At 39.3% G+C, this 25,315-nt stretch overlaps 1 protein-coding gene across 3 annotated transcripts in view; it reads left to right on the top strand.

The window, feature by feature from the left end:
* A1cf (APOBEC1 complementation factor) overlaps positions 1–25,315 on the top strand; it is a 93,025-nt gene that overhangs the window by 22,856 nt on the left and 44,854 nt on the right. For 2 of the 3 annotated variants that reach the window (XM_006231272.5, NM_133400.1), the window contains 3 exon segments: positions 3,557–3,700; positions 19,488–19,622; positions 25,146–25,276. In XM_006231272.5, the coding sequence (XP_006231334.3) occupies positions 3,602–3,700; positions 19,488–19,622; positions 25,146–25,276 (365 nt within the window). In that variant the 5' untranslated portion in view covers positions 3,557–3,601. 3 annotated transcript variants of the gene reach the window in all.

Raw genomic sequence — 25,315 nt, forward strand, 5'->3', positions numbered from 1 at the left:
GCCTTGAACTCATGATTCCCCTGCTGCAGCCTCCCAAATAGACTTGGGTAACAGATATGGCCTTCTCACTTGTCTCAGAGTCCATTTTTATGTACTTATATTCTGTGTCATATACAGTCGAGATAAGAGTTTCATTGCTAAGGAAAATATAGCCATAGGGAATATGGAGACATTGACCCGAGACTGCTAAATGGTAGCTAGGCAGTGCTAGTGAAGATCCAGGACATTTTTATATCAAAATGTCCAAATGAATACTGTCCGGGAGTCTGTCCCGGCTAGCTTTTATTGTAGTTTGATGTAACCATTTAACCTGGGAAGAGGGAACCTTCTTTGAAGAACTGCCTCTATCAAACTGCCCTGTAGGCACGTGTGTGAAGCACTTTCTTATTGTTAATTGATATGAGGGGCCAGTCCACTACGGGCAGTACCATTACTAAGCAAGTAGACATGTGCTGTATAGAACAGCTACCTAAGCAGAATTCAGTGAACAAACCAGGAAACTGCAGTCTTCCATTGTTTCTGTTGGAGTTCCTCCCCTGATCTCCCTAAAGGATAATCTATAACCTGTAAGTTAAACACTTTTGTTTCCTAAATTGCTTTTTGGTCATGGTGTTTATTACAGCAACTTTGTACATAAACTAAGACAAGGCCTTTCTGGATTTATTCTGTCGCCCCTGTATCTCACAGATATCCGCCATTATGACTTATTAGCAGAAATACTAAATCGCATTGAATCACATGTGCTAGACCTCGACAAAATACATATGAAGTGTTTTCTCATTCGTCTTCACTGTAGACACTGTGTCCACAGCCTGTTTGACTACAGTTCACAAACAAAAAGCCTGATGTTCAGAGTGGACATGCAAATACAATCTTCCCTCCGATTCTGCCACGACCCTCTTCCAACAACTCCTATTTTTATCTCACTCTTTATCTGCGCTGACAAACACAGCTGTTCCAGGAACCCAACTTCTCATAGCAGAACCTGGGAATTGAAAGTAGAGATGCTTGGTGACTGTCTTGCCTTGCCTTGCCTTGCCTTGCCTGCCTCCACTGACTACTGCTATGATCCTATGCCTAATACTACTCTACAGCACAACCCAGGAGCTTTCCCAATGCTGCCCCAGTATATTGCTCTCCTAAGCCCCGGAGTGACATGGGATATCATTGCTGCAAGTGACACAGTGTTGAGGAGACTGCTGGAGACAACAGTGAAAGGCAAAACGAGAACAAGAAGGCTTTTCCCATATCTGTGTTCCTGCTCAGGCCTCTGCCTAATTAGAGGGCCTTGGGCAGCTGACCTCCCCATTCCCAGACCTCTTTACTTGCTTCTCAACCACTTCAGCATCCTGGTTCTCTTATAGTATTTGATCTAGATCTCCTTTGCTGGATCTCCCTTATCTCTTGGCTTCTAGAAGTTGGAGTTATCTTGAGATCTGCCTTAGATACACACCCTCTTCCTAATCTTTACATGAGCTCATCCAGTCTCAAGACTAAACATCTGTCATACCTCAGCTCCAAGCCAGTGTCTTGGCTGGAACTCTCCCGTGAAATTCAGACTTGGCTATCTGTCTGCCAGCCATTCAGTCTATCTGTGAAAATCAGCACTCCCATAAGCCAACCTCTCCTTCTTCTACAAATTTCCCCAACTCTTTTATTCTTTTGCCTTTTTCATTTGTTTTGTTTTGTTTTATTTTGGGTTGGGTTGGCTTTTGTTTTGGAGTTCTGGTGTCTAAACGTAGGATTTCCAACTTGTTACTCAAATGTTCTGCCACTAGAAAACACACCCAATCCCTGAAGTGTCTTCGGTTGCAAATTGTGAGTTTCACTCTAATGTACTGATTGCAACGGTTTGAGATTTAGATATTGTGAAGGACTTCTCAGAACTTCCCAGTGTAGTCCAGTGGAGCAGGGAGGCCTTTCTGATGTCAAAATTTCCTTAATAACCTCTACTAATTATTAACCCAAACTCAAGGCAGGTTTTGCAAAATATGAACTCATCATGTAACCATGAACTGTTACCTTTTTGATGGAAATGAAGTCTAGCAAAAAACAAACTCTCTTAGCCAACAGACTGTAGAATTTGCCACCGAAGCTATTTTTTTTTAAGAGTAGCTCTCTTCAGACACACCAGAAGAGGGCATTACAGATGGTTGTGAGCCACCATGTGGCTGCTTGGAATTGAACTCAGGACATCTAGAAGAGCAGTCTTAACCGCTGAGCCATCTCTCCAGCCTGTCAAAGCTATTAAGGTATATAGAAATAACCTTATTGTATCCCCCATGTCCGTCCTGGTCCTTCAGGATGAGCTAGGCACAATGGGAGAGTCTGAGAGCTTTCTGATTCAACAATAACTTTAACGATATTTAGTAAATTTAGTGACATTTACATAACATGGGGGATCTGATAAGGTTAGTGAACAGGCACACACACACTCACACACACACACATTGATTAATTTAAATACTTGAAAATAAAAAAAACTTTTCTAACTGTAAACACTGAAATCTTTGTTCTAAATTTTTATATATGTGACTGTATTATATAAAAATGTGAGAAGTGTGTGCGTGCGTGTGTGTGTGTGTGCGTGCGTGTGTGTGTGTGTGCGTGTGTGTGTGTGTGTGCGTGTGTGTGTGCACAAATGATTTTTTAAAATCTTTTAACCAGTCTTGTTTGACTGTGGGACAGACAAGAATCTCTCATGAAACACAGAATAGATGATGAGACTCAAGCTCACAATTTTTACTTCTTACCTCAGGATATTTGATTTAGTGATAGTTCCTTCTTTGTGAATCTATACAGATAAAGCACCATTCCCTCCCCCCTCTCTCCCCCCTCTCTTCTCCTCCCCTCCCTTCCTTTCCTCTCCTCTCTTCTTCTGCCCTCCCAATCTCTCTCTCTCTCTCTCTCTCTCTCTCTCTGTGTGTGTGTGTGTGTGTGTGTGTGTGTGTGTGTGTGTGTGTGTATTACATGCACAGGTATATGATGAGCAAGTGTACACTTGAAGACATGCGGAACACATCAGGCACCCTGCTCTATCACTCTCTGCCTCACTTCTTAGAAAGGAGGTCTTCTGCTGACCCCAGAGCCAGGCTGGTGGCAAGCAAGCTCCAGGGATGCCACCATGGAGCTAGGGTTACAAGCTTTGTAGGTGGTGCTGGAAATTCAAACTCAGGTCTTTAGGTCTTGAACACCCAGCAGTGTTACCTGCGAAGCCATATCCCTTCACATCTTTTTAAACTGACATGAACTAATTTGTTTGTGTATTTTAGTGACTAGTGACATCTAAAGGCACTGAGAATGAGTGGAGTATGTTTTAATTAGAGAACGGATAAATTCAGTTTTCATTTAAAAGGTTGAACATTTAAAAATTATATATAATTATACAAACATGATTTAAAAAAAAACTGTTGGCCAGTCTTGTTTGAATGTGGCAGTTGGCAGCTCTAACCTTAATGATTCTTGTATAGACCTATCCTAAATTTGCCCTTCACAAGAAGGGCAATGTAGACTTGGCTATAGTAATTTACTTAATTTATCTTAAATTTGGTTTCAGTGAGCAACCCTAATTAACCTGATTTTTTGCTGATAATCACTCTCAATGGAATCAAATCACAAATCCGGGGATGGATTGAGCGGCACCCAGAAGGAAGCAGCACTCCGCGCACTGGTCCAGCGCACAGGATATAGCTTGGTCCAGGTAGGAACTTGTTGTGACGTCTGCTGAGACTCAACACTAAATCCAGAGTCCTGGAAACACTGATGTCCCTTGGTGCAGAAAGCCAGCACCCCTGGTATAACTCCCATACATATGTCTTTCACAGAAAAGAAGGAATAGCATATTTCATTCCGCTCTCAAGGTAACCCAGATTCTTTCTACCTGGATTATCCACTAGACCTTAATGTTTTGCTTGAAAATAGAACCACTAACCACAGTCAGGGAGGCTATGACCATTTCAAAGAAAACATTTTTAGAATACAAAAAGATGGTTAGAATCTCCAGTTCTTAGGGAAGGTGACCTTAGCTAATGGTTTAGGAATCAGTGGAGAACAAACTTCAGGAATAATCACCTGGACTTCCAGAGAGGTCCCTGCAGATAAAGACGGTAACTTTTCTTTTTAGCCTATCTATTCCACTTTGTCCAATCTAGGGGATACAACAATAACGTCTGTCCATGTTGAACGTTTGAAAAGCAAAAATACAAGGATCACAAAAAGACCTAATGTTAGGAATTATTTGCATATGACTCTTGCCATTGTGACAATGCCTTTAGGGAGTATATGGTGCATTAAAGAGCAGTCTAGTAATAGAATCATCAAAACTACCCCACTAGAATACATGACATGCCCTTTGGTAGAACGACAATGTGTTTGAATCCAACAGCCATTGGTTTCCACCTACATACTTTTCCAATAAATTCAAATCTCCCTACTGTTTGAAATACAAACGTCACATGTGAGTAATGACAGAATGTGCCACATCCTAGAGTTGGATTATTGGAAATGCCCTAGATGTTCTTATACTAATGCTATAAATCATGAATGCATTATTATACACAATACAATGCCTCAAGTATTATATTTTTATCCCAATAACAAGTGCTATTCAGGCTTTTTGAATATTTCATGCATTTTTATTATTCTGTAGTGACTTTTTAAAGTTTCATTAAGTCAAAGGAGACACTGAGATATTTGCTCCACTAAAAGCTGAGTTATTTTGAATTAGCGAAGTGTAAATATTTTTAATCTCTAAAATTAATGAATAATTTAAATATTTATGTATCTTTCCACCACACTAAAGTAATCACAGAAAATTGTAAAAAAACTCAGTCTACAGAAGAAATGTATTTAATGAAATTTCTTTTTCATGTGTTGACAGGAACAATTTGTTGTAAAGGTAGTCTTTCTTTTTAAAATGAGATGTTTTTTCTTTTCTCTTTTAGTCAATTCTCTAAATTTTATAAATATTTTGGTCAAATTCTTCCATAAATATTGTTAAAAAAAGAAAGTGACTTTATCAATTCTTTTCATTTTTGGATTTCGTTAGGCCTGAAACATTTGTTCAGGGGAAGTGACCGTGAAAAGATATTTTAACCTTTTAAGACCTAATGGTCAGTTTTAGGCACATTAGGGGAGTCTACCTAGGCTAGAAGTGTGTAAAAATCTGTCTAGAACAGCAATGAGTGCCTTGCTATCACAAACCTAGGTAGAAGAAAGTAAGGAAATGATTAAATGAATTCTCATAGCCATTGACTTCAACAAACAAAACGCAAGGGGAAAATCCTACAGCATAGAGTGACAGCTTAACCTTATTCTCTATGCGGGCACACCGCGTGCAAGATAGAATTTAGGGTAGGTAAGCCTTATGATGTTTTAGGAACATTCAAGTAAAAACATGGGGTTTCTTGTCGAAATGCTAAGATTTCTATCAAGTACAGTTCTGTAAGTTCAGCTCTCAGTCTCTTTCCTATACACATCAGGGTGGAAGAGAATTTCTTCTGTATTTCCCTGTTTATTCTTTGCTCTGTTAACTGCAAGGTCTTACTTTGCCTTGAAGCAGCAGGATGAATAAAAAAAAAAAGAGAGCAGGGAGGAGGTTATGCTTGAGTAACTGTGGCACAGGGAACTGAGGTACTGAAGCTATTGGGAGCCTCTGTAAGATCACAGACCCTCTCCTGGCCACCCTTTCCTTGATTCGGCTTCTCTCCGTTGAGCTCATTCAGACACTAGCCACCTCATGAGAGGACAGAAGACAAGCCATGGGGCATTTTAGAGAGAGAGGGAGACATTCAAACATCACAGCACTACTTCAGTAATATTTGCTAGCAGAATGATTATTGGATCTGATGTCTCTAATGAGATGGAAGGACAGTATTCCAAAAACTGGGTGCTTAGAGCTAAGTGTTCTAACTAAAGTGATTGTCTGTGTGTGTGTGTATATATGTACATATATACACATACAAACATATACATATATATACATATAATACACTTTATTGTGTTTTAAAATACATACATAATTAAGTGGTTTTGCATTGGCAAATGTGTCCTGCATTGGCCTCAAAATGTGGAACGCGACACAATCAGAAGCTCTGCAGTCTCACCTGCTCCTTATCACATGCAAGACCTTAAGTTTCCTGATTCCTGGAGACGTTAATTTCCCGTAAGGTCAGTAAGGTCCGTCCCCACATTGCTAGCCTTGATCTGTGATCTGAATCACCTCAGTTTACTGGTGGGCAGCCAACGGGGCTGTTTAGGTGGGAGAGTCCACAAAGCCACGGGCTCTATGATTCAGGGATGTCGATGACTAATAGAAAATAAAAGAGAGTCTCGGTTTAAAAAAAAATCTCTGAACAAAACGAAGATGTTGATTACCTTCTGACTTGAAGGATTTGTCTTTCTGTGTTTTTCCAGTGGTATCAAAATTCAAACCACAGAGGTGAAAGATCTGTGCTCTCTTATCACCAGCAGGGCAAACACAGCTATCAAAAATAGAATTTTACAAGTTACTTAATAACATAAGCTAGCCTTTAATGTGGCACTGATGCAACAATGTGTGCTTATGAGAATTAAAAGCCTAAATTGTAACTTCTCTTTTTATGTAACTGAATATCCTTCTGTATTTAACAAACTTTTTTTCAGAAAAGAGATTCAATGCAACCTCCTTAAAACCAAAATACTTAAATAAATATTGCTTCTAAAATATATATATATATATATAAAGCTAGCAAGTTAAAGTTTAAGGCCCATGGCAGTGCTGCATGAGGTAAAATTTTGGAAATTGTGCGACAGTTTTAAAGTGTAAAAAACTCTTGCCTCTGGGTGGTAAAGCTATTTGAGGATTTTCTTTTTCTACTTTTCCACTCCTAATTACATTCCCTAGCTTTCTAAAGCCAGCAAATATTGTTTTGAGACTCAAAGGAAAAAAAAAATCACACAGCATGGAAAAGCGTCTACACCTCAACGGTCAGCTTTAAAACCTGAATGCTTGAAATGACGTGTTAAGAGACTGCATATGCATTATTTTAAAACTGGAAAATAAAATATTCTCTTCCATTAAGTGCACGTTTTCATGCCTGATCTCTGTCTTTATTTTCCAGCCTTTCTGCAGTGACAGGGTTATTTGAAGGGAAAGTATCGTAACGTAGAAACTACCACCATACCTGCTCCATTAGGAAAACTGGGCAATTTTCACAAAGGAGAATTCACTGGCTCAGCTGGGCGATGAGTACCTGGAGTTATTGGGCAAGTCTTTGTGTGTAATGTTTGCTTCTTATTGACAGAGTCTACCCTCCTCTTGGCAGTTAGACAATGGCCCTAGAATTACACACCCACAGTTTGCAAGACAATGATCCGTTGGCCAAGTACAGCTATCACCTGTCCAAACTCAAGGCTGGATGCAAAGTACAATTTAAAGGGTTAATGTTTTGTTTAAAAGTCTAAATTTCAACTATCGGTCCTTTAACAGAAATGAGTTTCCTGATCTCAAATGTTGACCTTAAGCTGGAACCCTGTTTCAGAAGCTAATCCACAACTCTTAAGGAAAGTTTCCAACATAGAAAATTAAGTTTACAAAGACAATAGTGAATGAAAGAAAAGAAATAGAAATAGAAAGGAGGAGGACACGACCCCTCCTGAAGTATGGAGAATATTTTTATTGTAGATACAAGGAAGGATGCAGGTGGAGGGAAGAGTGTAAGCTGAACATGGCCAGCAGACTAAACCAGACCAAGAGAGGAGAGAGGGAGGGAGAGCAAGAGAGGAGCCAGAGACCTACCACGACAGGTGGCCCAGGGTAAAAGGACCGGCATAGCCAAAATGGCTGGACTATATGGAGAACTGCCCTGGCAAATAGCAGCCCAGCCCAGGTGGGATACACCAGCTAAACTCTGTAACAGCTATGGACCAAGGAATGCTGGAAGAAGCTGGCAGCCAGGCCTACTTTGATATGTTAAATAGACACCAGTTTAGCCATTTGTCCTGGGAAATAGATGCAGCCTTCTTTATTTCTGCCATTCTTGCTAACTCGAGCAAGCACTGAGGCTTTAGCCCTCCATGTGTTATTGATGTATGGATTGACTCTGCAAGAGAATTGTAATTTCTACCTTTGTGAAGAATATTCTCCTTGGAAAACAAAAACGAGAAAGAAAAAAATGCAGCAACAATCAAACTCAGGTGCTGAGAGCCTTGGGTTTGATACATAAACCAGGTTCACATGACAAAATGGCAGGTGACCTCCTTCAGACATGATGCCACTGAAGATTTAAGAGATGGAAACAAGCAAACCTGTCAAGGATGCGAGAAGAGACCAACGTTCCAGGCAGAGGAACCATGTCTTAACTGAAATAGTTGTCAAATGCATAACAGCTTTGAGGAAGTAAAGACATTTGTTTCAAAGATTGCCACATTAACCAGGCATGAGCCTGGTTACTTTAACAATCCCCCTCTTTAATTCTCATCCTTAAATTCTATAAATTAAAAGGGTTTCAATGGAATTATATTAACAGATTTATGCTGATTTAATGCCATTCTTTTTACATTACGGCATATATATAATCTATATATACATACATATATATGTATTTGTGTGTTTGCTTAATATTATTTACAAATTAGAATAAAAGCATAAAATTCCATATCCTATTTGGATACCCAATTTGCTTCCCTTTTGAAAGGAAACCCAAAGTAAGATAACTACGTCCTTTTAGTTAGATGTATCAAACTGTCAAGGGTCAGACAAAAAAAGAACTGGAGAGTACACCAACAGAAGAGCGGTAATTGACACAAGAGTCCATTGTGCTGAGCAGTGGAAACCTTACAAGCCGGGAGAGAGTGAATGTATATAGCCAACGTTCTGAAGGAACAAACTGTTGACCAAGAATACTGGATCCAGTAGAAGCAGCATTTAGAAAGAGGTATCAAGAGTGTCCCAAACAAAAGCAGATAGAATTCATCACCACCAGACTTGTCTTAGAAAATAAGTTACAGTGACATCTTCAGGACAAAAAGATACCAAAGAGTTACATGAAAATTGTTGATGGTATAAAAGCACACAGGAGAACATCAAGGCTGGTTCAGAATCCTCTAGAAGATTAATGATGCTATGTAAGTGTTCTAGCTTGGTTTTATGTTGCTTTGATAAACACCATGGCCAAAAGCAACTTGGAGAGGGAAGGGTTTATTTCATCTTACAAGTGACAAGTCCACCCTTGAGAGAAGCCAGGTAGGAATTCCTGCGGGGCAGGAACTTTAAGCTAAAGCTAGGAAAGAACATTACCTACTTTTAGGCTCAGCTCCCTTTCTCATAGAGCCAGCTCCCCAGGCCTAGGGATAGAACCGCCTACAGTGAGCTGGACCCTCCTACACCAAGGAGCAGTCAAGAAAATGCCCAGGGACACATGCATATGATAGTCTAATAGAAGCAATTCCTCCGTTTATGTTCCCTCTTCCCAACTGTGGCATAATGACTCAGAAGATTGGGCATCACATTGAACTGCTTATATCTTTTATGTGACAAACAAAAGATTAAATGATTAGAAAATATAGCAACAGGAACACAGGTAGACCTCAGAGTAAGACTGCTAACATTTGCAAGGTCCCAGATTCCACTTCTAGCTCTGCAAAATAGTAATAGTCCTAGTGATAGTCGTAATAGCAATAGCGTTAGCAAGGAGAGATGTGTTACCACAGGCATGAATTGTAATATCAGTTACTTATAAAAATTTGTGATCCTAGTTATTGGTTAAAAATAATCTAAACTGTAGAATTGTTTTTATGAGCCTCCTGCTAAACTCAAAGTAAAACCTCATTATAGGGAGCTGGCGAGATGGTGGCTCAGTGGTTAAGAGTCATGGAGTTTGATTTCTAGCACCCAAACAGCAGCTAACAAGTATCTGTAATTTCAGCTTGAGAGGATCCAGCATCCATTTCTGGCCTCTGGGTACTAAGCACACACATATTACATACACATGCATGTAGTAAAAAGACCCATGTATGTAGGGTATTTGAGGAGCACATGTAAAATTAAAATTAATCTTTTTGTAAAATCCTCATTACAGCTACATTTTAAAACAAATGAAAATACACTACCAGAGAAGAGTCACTTAACCGAGTGGAAGACAGTAAAAGAAGAAAGGAATAAACAATTTGCAAAGCAACTAAATGGGAATGGTCATTCACCTGGGGATAGGGCATGTGAACTTCAAGTGAAGCAGTAGGAAGTTACTCATGCATACAGAACAAAAAGAAGGTATAAGAAGTTAAGACACCCCTAACACACATGTGAAATAAAAAAGAAGACAAAGGTTATCAAACAACGATAAAGAACTCAGTCGACAAAAGGCTGCAAATGGTGGGATAAAAGCAGTGGGCAGCATGGGGACTGCAGGGGGCATGCAGAGGGGTCTGCAGGGGGACTTCAGGGGTTCTGCAGAGGAGACTAGCTGCTGTCACCTACACTGGCTCAGAAAGAGGCAGGCAGCAAAATCAGAGCAGCTTTAAGTTAGTATTTTCCATCCCTGCACATATATCCTAAAGGGAGAGAAAACAGACTTCATGGTGAAGCACAGTTTCTGGCCCTTTCTCTTCTGTTGTCTCCTCTCACCACCTCTTCCTTCCCAGGCTGTCCAAAAACTTAGATCATGTGTGTCAGGTCTAAGAGCACAGAGTGGGAAGAGTCAAATTCTTGGATACATTCTGCTTCTACAGGCTTGTCCCTCCTGCCACTCAGAGGCCAGTTTTGTTTTAAAGCGCAGAAGGAGCTTCTTCTGACAGAGATGTAATGAAGTAGTGTGGAATCCTCCAAATGAAGGAACAATTCTGTGAGCCCCTTTGTAAGTGGGTCCAACATCATGAGATTGGGAACTCCATCATCCCAGGAAATACATGTGTTCCTGCAACTGTTTTCAAATGGTGATGAATTGATCCTCAAATATCCCCAATAGAAACTTAGCCCAAGAGATTCTAAACAGAAGAATCAGTATCGCCACAAGCTAGCATTATGGTGCCTTCCCTCAGACTAGAAGCAAAGCAGTGTCCTATTTCATCAACTTAAAAATTAGTGTGAGCTTCATTATCCAAATGTGCAGAGGCAGACAGGGGCTTTAACTATGGACTCTTGTTTCCAGGCAAACTCAAGAGTTTCCTAAGAGCTATCCTCTTGTTGATGTTGGCTAGCAAGCAGGGACAAGTGACTCTTCATTTTTAGAATCCAAACTTTAGTCAGAGATAAAAAGCAAAACAGAACAAATAAACAACAGCAATAAAACCCATCAATACATCGTCAAATACAGATCAATGGGGAGATTGATGACTCCAGATTGATGACTCTTTTACAATGTTGACCTAAAAGTACTGGGCAGGGAGCTGAGGCAGTCATACATAGAATGTTATAATAGTATTAAATGAAATTAATCCCATTCAGAATTATTCCATTTTCAATTCATTCAGGCATTTTGGTAAGGAAAGTTGGAGTCATGTCTTAATCCTTCAGCCCTGATAATCATTCAAACAGAGAGAGCAGGACAAATGATTTGAGCTCTCGGTACATGAATGGCTCCAACCAATAACATGATCATGATTTCCTTGTTTTGTAAATATCATTATATCTGTCTTGATTTATGCTACACACACACACACACACACACACACACACACACACATATATATATACATATATACATAATCTTCTTTAGGTATCGAAGTGGTACAGTTCAAAGGAAGTTATTATGGAACTAACAGAATAGCTATGTGTGTGCAACTGGAAATCCACTGTCTTTTTAACTGAAAGAATAGTACTTGTAAGGCCTCCACTGATTGGCTCACATTCATCCTGTAAACATTTTTCACACATTCCAATACCGCATCAAAACTCCCTTCCAAAAACATCCTGACACTCCCACAAGACTACTACAATTACCTAGCAAAGGCTACTTTTTAATAGCTTAAAGGCAAGAAAAACTGACTGACCACTGTCTTGCCAAGTCCCTTGGCTTTCAAAGAATCAAGGTTCACAAGGGTGGGATAAAGAGAATAAAGATACTGTGGAATGTCTTACACACCTAAAACCAGCTTCATTAAAGAAGACAGACCTTGACATGCATGAAAACAGGGACAGACAGAAGAGTAATTATCCAAACCCAATCTCCCTTACCATGTCCATCTACACATGGGCAGTTCGTGTCGTTTGTCTAGATCTGTAGCTGCTACTCTATTAGTCAATTTTAAAAGTTATACCTAACTTAAGAGTCTTTTAACATTTTTCTATTCATAACCCCCCTTTGCCTAGTAAGCTTTCATGCATTCCTATGTATATGGGTATATAAAATAGCTATACAAATCAAGCATTTGTTGATAATAAGTCAGAGTAAATTTATCTTAAAAAGTCTCCTTTGATATACCCATGGCTTTATCATTGACCCAAAACGGAAGCAAACATAATACTCAGAGCTAACGCGCTTGATTTGCATGAAGAATTAAATCTTGGCTGCACGTTTGTTTGTACTGAAAGGCTCAGAACATCATTGATGGTTTTCAGAATTGATTGATATTTTGATCTTATAATCGATGATGCTGATAGTAGCTCATCATATACACACATAGTACAGACCAAAAGAGGCTGGCCCATTTCAGAAACTGTTGGAAACTGTCCCAAAAATAAGCCAAAATTCATCTGATGATTATCTAACTCAAGTCAGTAATTCAAGCAAAACTTGAAAAAAGTCAATCATCCTAACATAATAAAACCCAAAGGTGTACTAATTTAACGATGATATGCTGAGGGGTAAGAGTAAGAAAATGGTCATTTCCCATAATTAAACCATTATGCTTCTGTCAAACCAGAAAATGTTATATGTAAGTAAAAAAACACTATAATTTGTGAAATAGGATAGTTTTGAGTTGGAGCCCTGGTGTATTAATAGCACTCACTGGCATGGGGTGGGCCAATGAAGCAGCTCACATGCTGTGTGTTTACAACCAAGGCTCCAGCAAAGTTGCAGTGCAGGTGAGCGCCCCCAGAAACACCAAGGATTCATCACGCTTTTGATTTAATACCTTTTTGGTTGTTGAGTGTTGCAAAACTTATTGGTACCAAAATTTTCAGGACTCCACGTTTATTGACACAACCCCACATGGAAGACATTGCCTGGAGTTTAACAAGCTGAGCCTACTGGCTAAATGACACACTGTAAAAGCCCAAAACACATGAGAGTGTCAGCCAAGCTCTTCCCCATTCATATCTAAAGTTTGACAGGCACCTAGATATTGGAACGATGCATCAAGATTCATCAAGAATGGGCAAAGCACAGAGATCCCAGGACTCAGCAGGGAAACACATGATTGACAGTCCATCTTTATGCAAACTGCTTTACAAGACGTGAGCTGGTCTCTGAAGCCAGTTGGCACTTTACATGTTCTCTTATGTAGAAACAAATATACATGCTCAGAATATGTATTCTGACTTCTGATGTCATCTCTGCTTGAATTTAGTATCCTTGCTGATGTATTAAAAAAACATTTTTTAATGAAAGTTGCTTTTGAATGTTTCAAACATTAAGATACCGATTCCCTGAAAAGTTTGCAACACATGCTCCTCAAAGATAAAGAAGTATCAAGAGATTTTATTAGAGACTCCATTTGCTATTTTAAAACTGTCTTCTTCTTTATGATACTATTAATAACTTAAAATGAAGATGGGACTATGTACCAAAGCAACTGACCTTCAATAGCCTTCAGGCAAATAATGTTTTACATAACTATAGCTTATACCTTGAATGGATTATAAAAAACAGAACTAATAAGGATAACACCAACACTGAGAGTATGTACAAAAGAAGAGTAACAAAAACCTTCCAAATCTAGTCAGGTATGGTGGTACACACCTCTTATCCCAGTATTCAGAAGGATGAAACCCTAGCCTGGACTACCTGGTAATACCTGTGTCTCACTAAATGAATAAATAAACTATGCCCAAAATGATTCTTTGTGTAGAATTAAGAAGAGAAATGTTCACTATAGCGTTGTTGTAGAAGGCAAAAAGTCTACATTTTAGTATATCTTAATTCGGGCCTATGAGACTTGCCTGTCATATAATGGGAGAGATGTAATGTAGGCAGAATATAAAAGAAATACTATTTAAATAAAATCTTTTAGTCAATCTTGCAAATTGATAGCTGGGAAAATATACTGAGGACTCATGAACTTTCATAGACACAACCTAGACACGTGTTCCCAATGCATTGGTGCTGATGCTGAGAACTGTGCAGAGGTATTCACCCTAAAACCATTTTTCTGCCTATAGCAGGCTTATGGGAACTAGAAATGCTACCACAAAGTGATCCATTGGCCAGCATCTGTGTATAAACAAGGTAGAGGATAAAGTCAGGATCCTAAAGCAGTCAATTTGGAAAGATGCATAATTTCTTCTCTTTTTGAGAGGAGACAGAAATACAAAGCACCAAAAAGGACCAGAAAAATTATTACAAACTTAATATAAAAAATCTCCAGTCATCAAAAGAATTAAAATGAATAAAAACCAGGTGAGGGTCATTAATTAATGATCTCCATTTTTATAAACGAACTCACACACAGGAAGAAACCGCCATCTGGTCTACCCATTTGGTGAAATTGGGAAGAAAGTAAGCATAGTAGCCCAGAGAGCAAATGGTTAATTAGCCTGAGAATAAAATAAGCAAAAAAAAAGGTTTGAGTAATAAATTTGTCATAAATCTCACTTGATTGAGACCCATGAGATCTTCAGTATAGTGTGTTCTGCAATAAGTTGAACTGCTAGGGTTTTAGACAGTTTATGTAATTTCTCTGAGCCCTGTTTTTCCCATAAAATAAGTATATATGGGCAAATACTGTATGAACCGTGGAAACCAATGTTGTAACTAAAAGCCTGGTCTTGGGATCCCCTTGTCTTTGCCATTAATACTATGTACATGCATTTAGGTGCATTCTGTGTCTTTGATTCCTCATCTTCACAAGTGGGGAAGATTATGTGAGTCGATACATTTGAGCCTTGCAGTGCCTAACTCAATTACACAGCACTGGTGTTTTACTGACAGTGGCTGTTGTTGTTGTTGTTGTTCACTTTTTTTTTATTATTGCCATTTGGGTAATTGTTTTCAATTTAATCCCTTTTTATTTGATATTTTATGTATTTACATTTCAAATATTATCCCCGTTTCCTGGTTCCCCTGCTCCCATTTCCCCTCCCCCTGCTTCTATGAGGGTGCTCCCTCTCCCACCCACCTCACTGCCCTGGCATTCCCCTACCCTGGGGGAACAAGCCTTCACAGGACAACAGAAGTTAATTTTGACTAGTTTAACAGAAAAATCTTGTGTTTAAAAAGTATCGTATCTTAAAATTTTTAGTTTTTAATTCAGTATTTTGAGAATTTCATAAATGAGAACCATATTGACATCATTCTATCCTTTTCTTTCCCCCTCTCATGTCTCTCTCTCTCTCTCCTTCTTCTTTTTCTTCTTCTTCTTTTTCTTCTTTTTCTTCTTCTTCTTCTTCTTCTTCTTCTTCTTCTTCTTCTTCTTCTTTTTCTTTTTCTTCTTCTCCTGCTCTCTTCTTTGGCATTGTTAGTGATGATATATATATGATATATATATATATATATATATAACATAGTGTGTCGATTTAGTGCTGTTCATATGTACATGTATTTATATTTCAAAAGTTTAAACTGAAAACCAGGCTAAAGGGAAACTCTTTTGTATGAAAGGCAAAAGCACATCTCAGGTTTATAATTATGAGGAAATTAACCACCATTCTCAAGTGCTCAACACTGAAGTGTGAGCTATTAAAATTTTGTGCCATAATTCACTTTTATCACTAATAAAACCATGGCTATCCTATTTGCAAAGTAAGCTAGAAAAGCAAATGTCTGACATTTTTAAAACCTCAAGAAGGTATTTTTTTTCCAAAGTGTACAAAAAGTTCCAATGTGTTGTGGACAAAATAAACTTTTAGCATTAATTCTAAAACTTATTACCCATCATGATCTATTAAACAAAATTATCTGGTTTTATGCAGGGTCAAGAAGGTGGTAGCCATAATTTCATTAAGAAAAACTTGAAATATCTGAGGAGGAGGAAATTCCAAACACTCTTGACATAAACCAAGTTATGAGGCAGCCTTGGCATGCAATGCACAAAAAAGAAACAGGGTTTGTAGCTAGAATTGAGTCTTTTATTTTTAATTGGACAGCTAGAAGTTTTCTACCTATTTATGTGGGTGAAGAAACAGAAAAGATTTTAAAAACTTGATTATAAGGAAAGGTAAAAGTTCCCAGAATTGAATAACATCCTCTCACTTACAAAAAAACAAAACAACAAAAAAAAAACCCTCTAAGAAAATATCTCTACCTTGTTTCCCTAAACTATCAATATGTCTGGGTTGCTGAGGAGAATAAGGCCCAGAGGATACAAGCCAAAAGGGAAAAGCACAGTTCTAGTCTGGCTTTACCTATTTTAAACTCCTCAACTATAAAAATAGGGCCTGAAATATCAGCCCACTGTCCTTTCAGAGTAATGGACAGCTATTCTGACCCCGTGACTAATGCCCAAGGCCTGCTTCAATTTGCTCTGAACTTCTACTGCTGCTGCTGCTGCTGCTGCTGCATTCCAAGCCTAGTGGGTGGTTCCCAGGGCAAATGCTCCCCATTGCATGAACTTCAGGGCATCTCTAAACCGGTCAGACTCTGCAATCCCCAGAACTATTATTGGGCATTTTTTTCATGTGTTTATAGAAACCACAAAAACACAGTGCATAAGCCTCTGAAGCACATGAGCAAATGGAGCTCTCGTAGCCGTACCGTACATCAGTGTTTTTAGTAACTACAGCAGTCAAGACAACAGAAATGGGACTTCAAAAGGTCAATTTGCTCATTGCTTGTTATTTTCAAGTCAAAGGAATCTTGGGAAATTGAGGATTTCACCTTGCCATTAGAGAATATGAATTTGATTTCCTCAATCTGAGGGGTAAAAATATTAGTCAAATTCATATTGTGTATTCTAATGATTAGTTGGGTGTTACAAATATCTGAAATGCTCAGGAAACATTATAGCAGGGACAGCCATCACCCAAGTAGCGAGATTTGGCCCAGAGAGGGAACGGTGATCAACATTAATAATTTTGTTAATAATAATCCATACACAGTCAGTATAAGATATGCTCTCCACAGAATTTTGTGTAATTGAGTGACTAGAAATTGAAGACTGTTAAGTGAGGCAGGGCACTTTCTGCTTTAGTGACAGGACATTTTCAAATGTTGAGTTTAATGTCTATGTTGGTTGTAAGTCCCTAGGCTTTCCAATATTATGTCATACATATATTGTATAATTATGTAATATAGGTAAGAATTAAGCTGATAAACTCAGGCTGACTTCCAGTGTTCAAACTGCCTTCTCTGCATAACAGCCTTATGACATCAACAAATTACTCTCTGACCTTGAATCTTCTGTAAAATGGGACACTATGGCTTTGGACCAAACATTGCTCTGAGGCCAGGATCTTATGTGGCATATAGGTATTAGCTGAGTAACCAGAAAAGAAAACTTTGAATAAAACTTCACAAATGTCAAATTGATATGTTGAGAAAACTCTCGGTTAAGCTATAGATCCCACATTCTTGGCAGATGTATACGTTTGTTGTCTTAGTAAATGAATAAAGTACAGACTTCTGCTGGTTTGTTAGTGATATCAAGGTTTAGCTGCTAGGGCAAGACGATAGGGTAAGAAATTACAAGCACTCCATGGGTGAAGCTTTAAAGGTTTAGTAAGACAAAGCCTGCCCAATGTCTTGAAGCAAAGATATAACCAGGCAACCTTGTGTCTTATTATTTAAAGCAGCATCAGATGCAATGCTAAGAATGTAGAGGTGAACCTGACGACAGACATCTTTTAAAATACTGCCATCCAAAGAGCATTAGGGCAAACTCTGCCAAATGATGGCTGACGGTCGTATACGCTGAGAGTAAAGGTGGCATTACAAGCTGGTTTGTTTTTATTTTAAACAATAAACAGTCACCTCACAAAACAATATCTGTAAACTAAAACACACCTTTTTAAAGTATACACACAAAACATTTGGAAAGGGAGACTGAAGTTCCAGCCCGCAATTACTGTTGAGGACAGGTGGAGTGATACGTGGGTGTTTTTCTTTCTAGCCTGTGCATTACATTTGATACACAACACCGTGCATCGTGGCACAAAACCGCCTAATGTATTAATGGTGACTTTTGTGATGAACGCTAACATTTGGCCCCTTTAGTAGTCATGATACAATGGTCTAGAGTTCTGACTGCGCTGGTGTGCAGTGTAGCTTGTCTATCTTCCCCACCCGCTCCATCAAATGAACTGCAGCATCAAGCAGCAAAGCTCAAGCTTTGCTCTCTAACCCCTAGGAAAGCAGAGAGTTGGCACTGGAGGAAAATGCCAGTGTCATTCTTCTCCAAAAAGAACCTCCATTAGGTCAAGAGAGAAAAATAGAAGTCAGAGCTATTTGGACTGAGAGCATCGTTACTCCTCACATGAGAGACAATATTAGGAAACATATCCTACTATCCTGTCATCTTTGGAAACATACTTAAATCCCCCAGCAGCTATCCCCAAAATTAGCCAGTCCCCAACTCCAAGTGTTGATCTTCATGTTTTTCTATTTAGAGGGTTTCTCCACTGCCTGGCTTGACTTACGGAAGAAGGGAAAAGAGGAATTAGTAACAGCTGAGTATTGGGCCAAGAGCCAAGCCTTGCCTAGTTGATGTAGGTTACCCTCTCGACAAAGGCTGCTGATGCCACTACTCTGTACATGAGAAAACCAAGATGCTGAGAGACCAAGTCGTTTACCTAGAGTCCCACAGCTAGTGAATAATGGAGTCAAAACAGTCCATTCAAGCAGTGCTGCCACTTCACATGACTCTAACATTAAGTCAGAGCCCAGATATCAATTATGATTGATCACTTGATAATCTTTCTTTGAGACATCCTTACAACAACAATAGGACAAACTATGTCCTTAATTGCTAAGAATCTAGGACTCAGTTAAGTGCTCTAACAGAGGAAAATGAAATGACAAAGATAGTAATTTCCTAAAAGATGAAACACAGAGCCACAGATTTTGGCTCTTTCTCTAGACCTGTGGTGGGTTCTGAATCACACCTCTTTATTAGGGTGCATACTCCACTCACTGTAACTGATCATGTAAACATATCTTTGAATAATTTCTATTGTTCAGCACTTGCAAATGTCAGCTATGCTTATCTTGAGCAAACTTTTGAAGCAGAGAAGTGCTGCCTTGAGGCATAAATGGATCTTTAATTTTTATCTTCTAGATAATCAACTATTTTTACTTGACAATCTCAATTCCCCCAAATAGTCCTTAACTGAAATGATTTTTTAAATGAGAAAAGCAAACTAAAGACTTTGTTGCGTTCTTTTCTCCCTCATACACCATTCTTCCCTGAACACACAGGAAAATGGACAAAGAAAATATGGTGGTCCTCCACCAGGCTGGGATACTACACCCCCAGAAAGGGGCTGCGAGATTTTCATTGGGAAACTTCCCCGGGACCTTTTTGAGGATGAACTCATACCATTGTGTGAAAAAGTGAGTACAAATTTAATTTCTTCTTTCAGGAGAAAAATACCTACCATTCTCTCTAGTTTGCTTTTACTTTTTGTTTGCCTTTCTTTAAATCTCTGTGTATAATGCATGTGTACAATGTGTGTGTGTGTGTGTGTGTGTGTGTGTGTGTGTGTGTGTGTGTGTGTGTGTGTGTGTGTGAATATGGATGAAAGCCTCATCCATATGTGTGGAAGCCAGAAGACGGCACCAGTATCTGTCTTCACTTTCTGTTTGATTTGAGTCGGGGTCTCTTAGTGTTCACTGCTGCACGTGCAAGGCTAGCTGGCTCACGAACTTCCCAATTTCCCATTTCAGCATCCCAGCTTATTGTAGAAGCCCTGGGATTACAGATGTGTGCTATCGCAACTGGCTTTACATATACCCTTGTACTTGTATGGCAAGCACTTTGCCCAGTGTGCCATCTCTCCAGTGCCCAGTTTGATGGTTCGTTCCCAAGTTGCACACATCAAATATAGACAGTGTTAAAATCTTCCTGTCCCCTTACTATTAGTGCCTTTGCCCAGCTCTTTGTCTTGTTGAATTAAAAAATTGAAAGACCACTGTTGACAACTCAAATTCGTATCTCTTCCCCCAGCCTCAGAATTAGCAGCTAAATCACTGCAAATCCGATGTATCTAACAGTACAGAGCAGCCAGTGATAAGATATTGCTCCAATTTGATCTCTTACTATGACTTCATAAAGAACAGCATTTCATATAAGAAATTATGGATGCTTGTCATGGCTTAAATATGTATCCATATGCATTGACATGAATAAAATTTTCTTCTATAAGTAGAATTAACTGTCTTACTTAGTGCACTGAACAGCTTAAGGACATGGTTACTCAATATCCTTAAGAACATGGTTATCGATGTCCTTATATGACTACTAGTGAATCCATTTCCCTAGGTCCAAATCGCAACTTGAGACTAAACTCAAAATTAGAAAGGACAAAATCTGAAACTTAATTTGTAACACTTTACCAAGTATATTTTTCGGCACACACATTTAATACAAGAATGTGGCTCTTCCCCTACATGATAAAAATCAATTGGTAGCAAGTGTAGTCTCTGAACCAGTGCCCCTGGTTTTATATACAGAGTTCCAGCTGGCATACTAAAATTCCTGAAAATGGCAGGCACATGGAACAGGTAAAAACTGTGCTCATCCTTCATGAAGGAGAAATAGATCCTTTTCAATGAGTCCTTTGGAGTTTAGTAGAGAAAGGCAAAGCAGAAAGCACCCAATCACAGGATATAGATGTCTCCTGAGAGACTCTGCCAGAACTTGTCAAATACAGAGGAGGTGAATGCTAGCAGCAAACCACTGAACTGAGAATGGGACCCCTGTTGGAGGAGTTAAAGAAAGGATTGAAAGAGCGGAAGGGACTTGCAACCCCATAAGAATAACAATGCCAACCAATCAGAGCTCCCAGGGACTAAACCACTACCCAAAGACTGACCCATGGCTCCAGCTGCATATGTAGCAGAGGATGGCCTTGTTGGGCACCCAAGGAAGGGGAAGCTCTTTAGCCCTGCCAAGGTTGGACCCCCAGTGTAGGGGAATGTGGGGGCAAGGAGGTGGCTAAGGAGGAGAACACCCTTATAGAAGAAGGGGAGGCAGAGGGGATAGGGAGCTTATGGACAGGAAACCAGGAACAGGAATAATATTTGAAATGTCAATAAAAAATATATCCAACACTGTGGTTAGGACAAAACGGCAACCAACAGATTGGGAAAAGATCTTTACCAATCCTATAACAGATAGAGGCCTTATATCCAAAATATACAAAGAACTCAAGAAGTTAGACCGCAGGGAAACAAATAACCCTATTAAAAAATGGGGTTCAGAGCTAAACAAAGAATTCACAGCTGAGGAATGCCGAATGGCTGAGAAACACCTAAAGAAATGTTCAACATCTTTAGTCATAAGGGAAATGCAAATCAAAACAACCCTGAGATTTCACCTCACACCAGTGAGAATGGCTAAGATCAAAAACTCAGGTGACAGCAGATGCTGGCGAGGATGTGGAGAAAGAGGAACACTCCTCCATTGTTGGTGGGATTGCAGACTGGTAAAACCATTCTGGAAAGCAGTCTGGAGGTTCCTCAGAAAATTGGACATTGAACTGCCTGAGGATCCAGCCATACCTCTCTTGGGCATATACCCAAAAGATGCCTCAACATATAAAAGAGACACGTGCTCCACTATGTTCATCGCAGCCTTATTTATAATAGCCAGAAACTGGAAAGAACCCAGATGCCCTTCAACAGAGGAATGGATACAGAAAATGTGGCACATCTACACAATGGAATATTACTCAGCTATCAAAAACAACGAGTTTATGAAATTCGTAGGCAAATGGTTGGAACTGGAAAATATCATCCTGAGTGAGCTAACCCAATCACAGAAAGACATACATGGTATGCACTCATTGATAAGTGGCTATTAGCCCAAATGCTTGAATTACCCTAGATCCCTAGAACAAAGGAAACTCAAGACGGATGATCAAAATGTGAATGCTTCACTCCTTCTTTAAATGAGGAAAAAGAATACCCTTGGCAGGGAAGGGAGAGGCAAAGATTAAAACAGAGACTGAAGGAACACCCATTCAGAGCCTGCCCCACAGGTGGCCCATACATATACAGCCACCCAATTAGACAAGATGGATGAAGCAAAGAAGTGCAGGCCGACAGGAGCCGGATGTAGATCGCTCCTGAGAGACACAGCCAGAATACAGCAAATACAGAGGCGAACGCCAGCAGCAAACCACTGAACTGAGAATAGGTCCCCCGTTGAAGGAATCAGAGAAAGAACTGGAAGAGCTTGAAGGTGCTCGAGACCCCAAAAGTACAACAATGTCAAGCAACCAGAGCTTCCAGGGACTAAGCCACTACCTAAAGACTATACATGGACTGACCCTGGGCTCTGACCCCATAGGTAGCAATGAATATCCTAGTAAGAGCACCAGTGGAAGGGGAAGCCCTGGGTCCTGCTAAGACTGAACCCCCAGTGAACTAGACTATGCGGGGAGGGTGGCAATGGGGGGTTTGGGAGGGGAACACCCATAAGGAGGGGGAGGGGGGAGGGTGATGTTTGCCCGGAAACCGGGAAAGGGAATAACACTTGAAATGTATATAAGAAATACTCAAGTTAATAAAAATAAAAAATATATTTATAGAAATGAAACACCCAAAAAAAAATTTTTTGCCAATGAAAATTACCTAGATGCAGCCTAGAATACAGAATTTAAAAGATAAAGGATTGCGTGGGAACAGCAAATATTACAAGATTTCTGATAGGCAAGGTTTAAAGAGGGGATAATTAACATAGTAAAGGAAGGTATTTATATATTTGAGAATTTATTTTTCTTTATTCTCTTTTCTGGCAGAAATGTATTACATAGAGTTTTGTATGCTATCATCTAAAATTATAAAAATATCATGTTATATCACATGTATATACACACACATATGTAAGGGCTCACATGCATGCATGCGTGCGCACACTTACACACACACACACACACACACACACACACGGGGTGGGGAGAGGAGAGAGAGAGAAAGAGAGAGAGAGAGAATTTAAAGCTGCTAGTATTTTTCTCATGAAGTCTCACAAAGAAATCATCAAAGAATCAAAGATTCCTTCATAATTTATTCAAGGTAATTATCTATATTGTGACATCCTCTGGCATATTTACCACCTAATATAATTCCCACAATGGAGTTCCAGAGTCTCCTAAGCTTAAATTGCCCACAAATTTAAATATTTATGTGAGACAGAAAATAAGAGAGGACCAACTACTTGATGGCTTGATCACCCAGTCCTCAAATGTATAGAAAACAGACACATGTATGGGTGCTGTCCACATGTTCCACAGTGACCAATGGACCGGCTACTCTGTTCTTCTTTGGTGAGAGAAGACATGGATTAAGGGCTAGCTACCATGATGTTGAAGGAACTGAAATTCGTGTTTTCTTCTCTTAGTCTTCAGGTGAGAAAAAAGATAGAGATTTTACTTTACAGAGTGAAGCTTATTTTCAACTAGTTGTTTTCTTGAAAATACATGCTCTCTTTTTGGATCAAGTTTTTCATCAAAAAGACTCACATATATCCTTTAACACTATGTGCCCCTAATATTGAACTGTTTGATTTTTTCCTTAGATTGGGGTACGGAGATTACAGTGTAGACAGTACCAGAGCTAGTTAGGACAATGTGCATCTTACCTTTCCCGTGCATGGAAGGAAGATGGTTTGTATAAATTACTTCTTAAAGAACAATATCATTCATCACCCATAAATTGAAAATTCCTTATTGATTGTGGCAATTTCACTTGCTTGCTTTCTTTAACATTATTTTTTTGTTCTTTTCACTATATTTTAATCTGGTGTCTTGCTTACTTGTTATAGGATAACTCTTAGCGTTGGGGGTTGATCTGGTGCTGTTTTTTCAAATGCTAAATACTGACCCCCAAGATCTGGTTGCCCCCTGATTAGCAGATCTTCACTTACACCAAATAAATAAATAAATTTAATAATTGGTTAAATAAAAAAATATATCCAAAAAAATTTTTAAAAAAAGAAAGCATCCAAGCATTGAAGTAATGCTTAATGGCATCTCTTCCCATATACCATTGTATGTATTTGGACCACCCTGCTTGCAAAAGCTAGGGGTAATCAACTGCTTAGCCCGCATTACTCACAACAGTTGGAGTACAGAGGGAGAGTAAGGGCAAGCTGGGTGGACAGAGAACAAGTACTGTTTTCTATGCGGTTCTGATCCTCTATCAGTTGGATTGAGGCGAACATTCCTTTTCATCCTGAAAACTGCTAAAATAAGAGCATTCCCCAGGCCACCTATGAAATACGATGTATTCATTCTGACATCATAGCAGTGGGGAAAAGACAGCCAGGAAGTTAGCTTTGCAAAGTCCCAAATGAGCACCCTCATTTCCTGTTATAAATGTCAGTGACAGAACATAGCCAAGTAAAGGTCAAAGCACGGAGAAGTTAAGAGAACGACTCAGAAGGCATGGGCAAATCTACCAGGAAACTGTGCTTCTGATGACAAATGCATTTTTGGGTCCCCAAGACAGTACATAAATTTCCAGATACTTGTATGACAAAGGTCATTTGCTCAGCCAAAAGTACATTCTGTTAGCGGAGGCTGAAATGCCATTTGTCTATATTTTCTTTATTTAACTCGGCTTTTCCCATGAGTTAGATAATTAATCTAAAGCCGGCATAAAAGAATGCAAGCCATTCCCCATGGATATAAATGCCAAACATGGTAGGGGGCAGTTCAGCAAGTATCACTTGGGCCTGTGTGTGTGTGAGTGTGTGTGTGTGTGTGTGTGTGTGTGTGTGTGTGTCTGTGTGTGTGAGTGTGTGTGTATGTATGTGTGTGGTGTGTGTGTGAGTGTGTGTGTGTGTGTGTGTGTGTACAGTACATTTGGGAATATAATATGTAGATAAGAATGCTCTGTTTCTATTCACTGCAGATTGGTAAAATTTATGAAATGAGAATGATGATGGATTTCAATGGGAACAACAGAGGCTATGCATTTGTAACCTTCTCAAATAAGCAGGAAGCCAAGAATGCAATCAAGCAACTTAATAATTATGAAATTCGGTAAGTTCCTCATCTGCCAGATGCAAGCTGACTCTAAAA

Source organism: Rattus norvegicus, chromosome 1 (assembly GCF_036323735.1).
Source record: "Rattus norvegicus strain BN/NHsdMcwi chromosome 1, GRCr8, whole genome shotgun sequence".
NCBI classification, from domain to species: domain Eukaryota; kingdom Metazoa; phylum Chordata; class Mammalia; order Rodentia; family Muridae; genus Rattus; species Rattus norvegicus.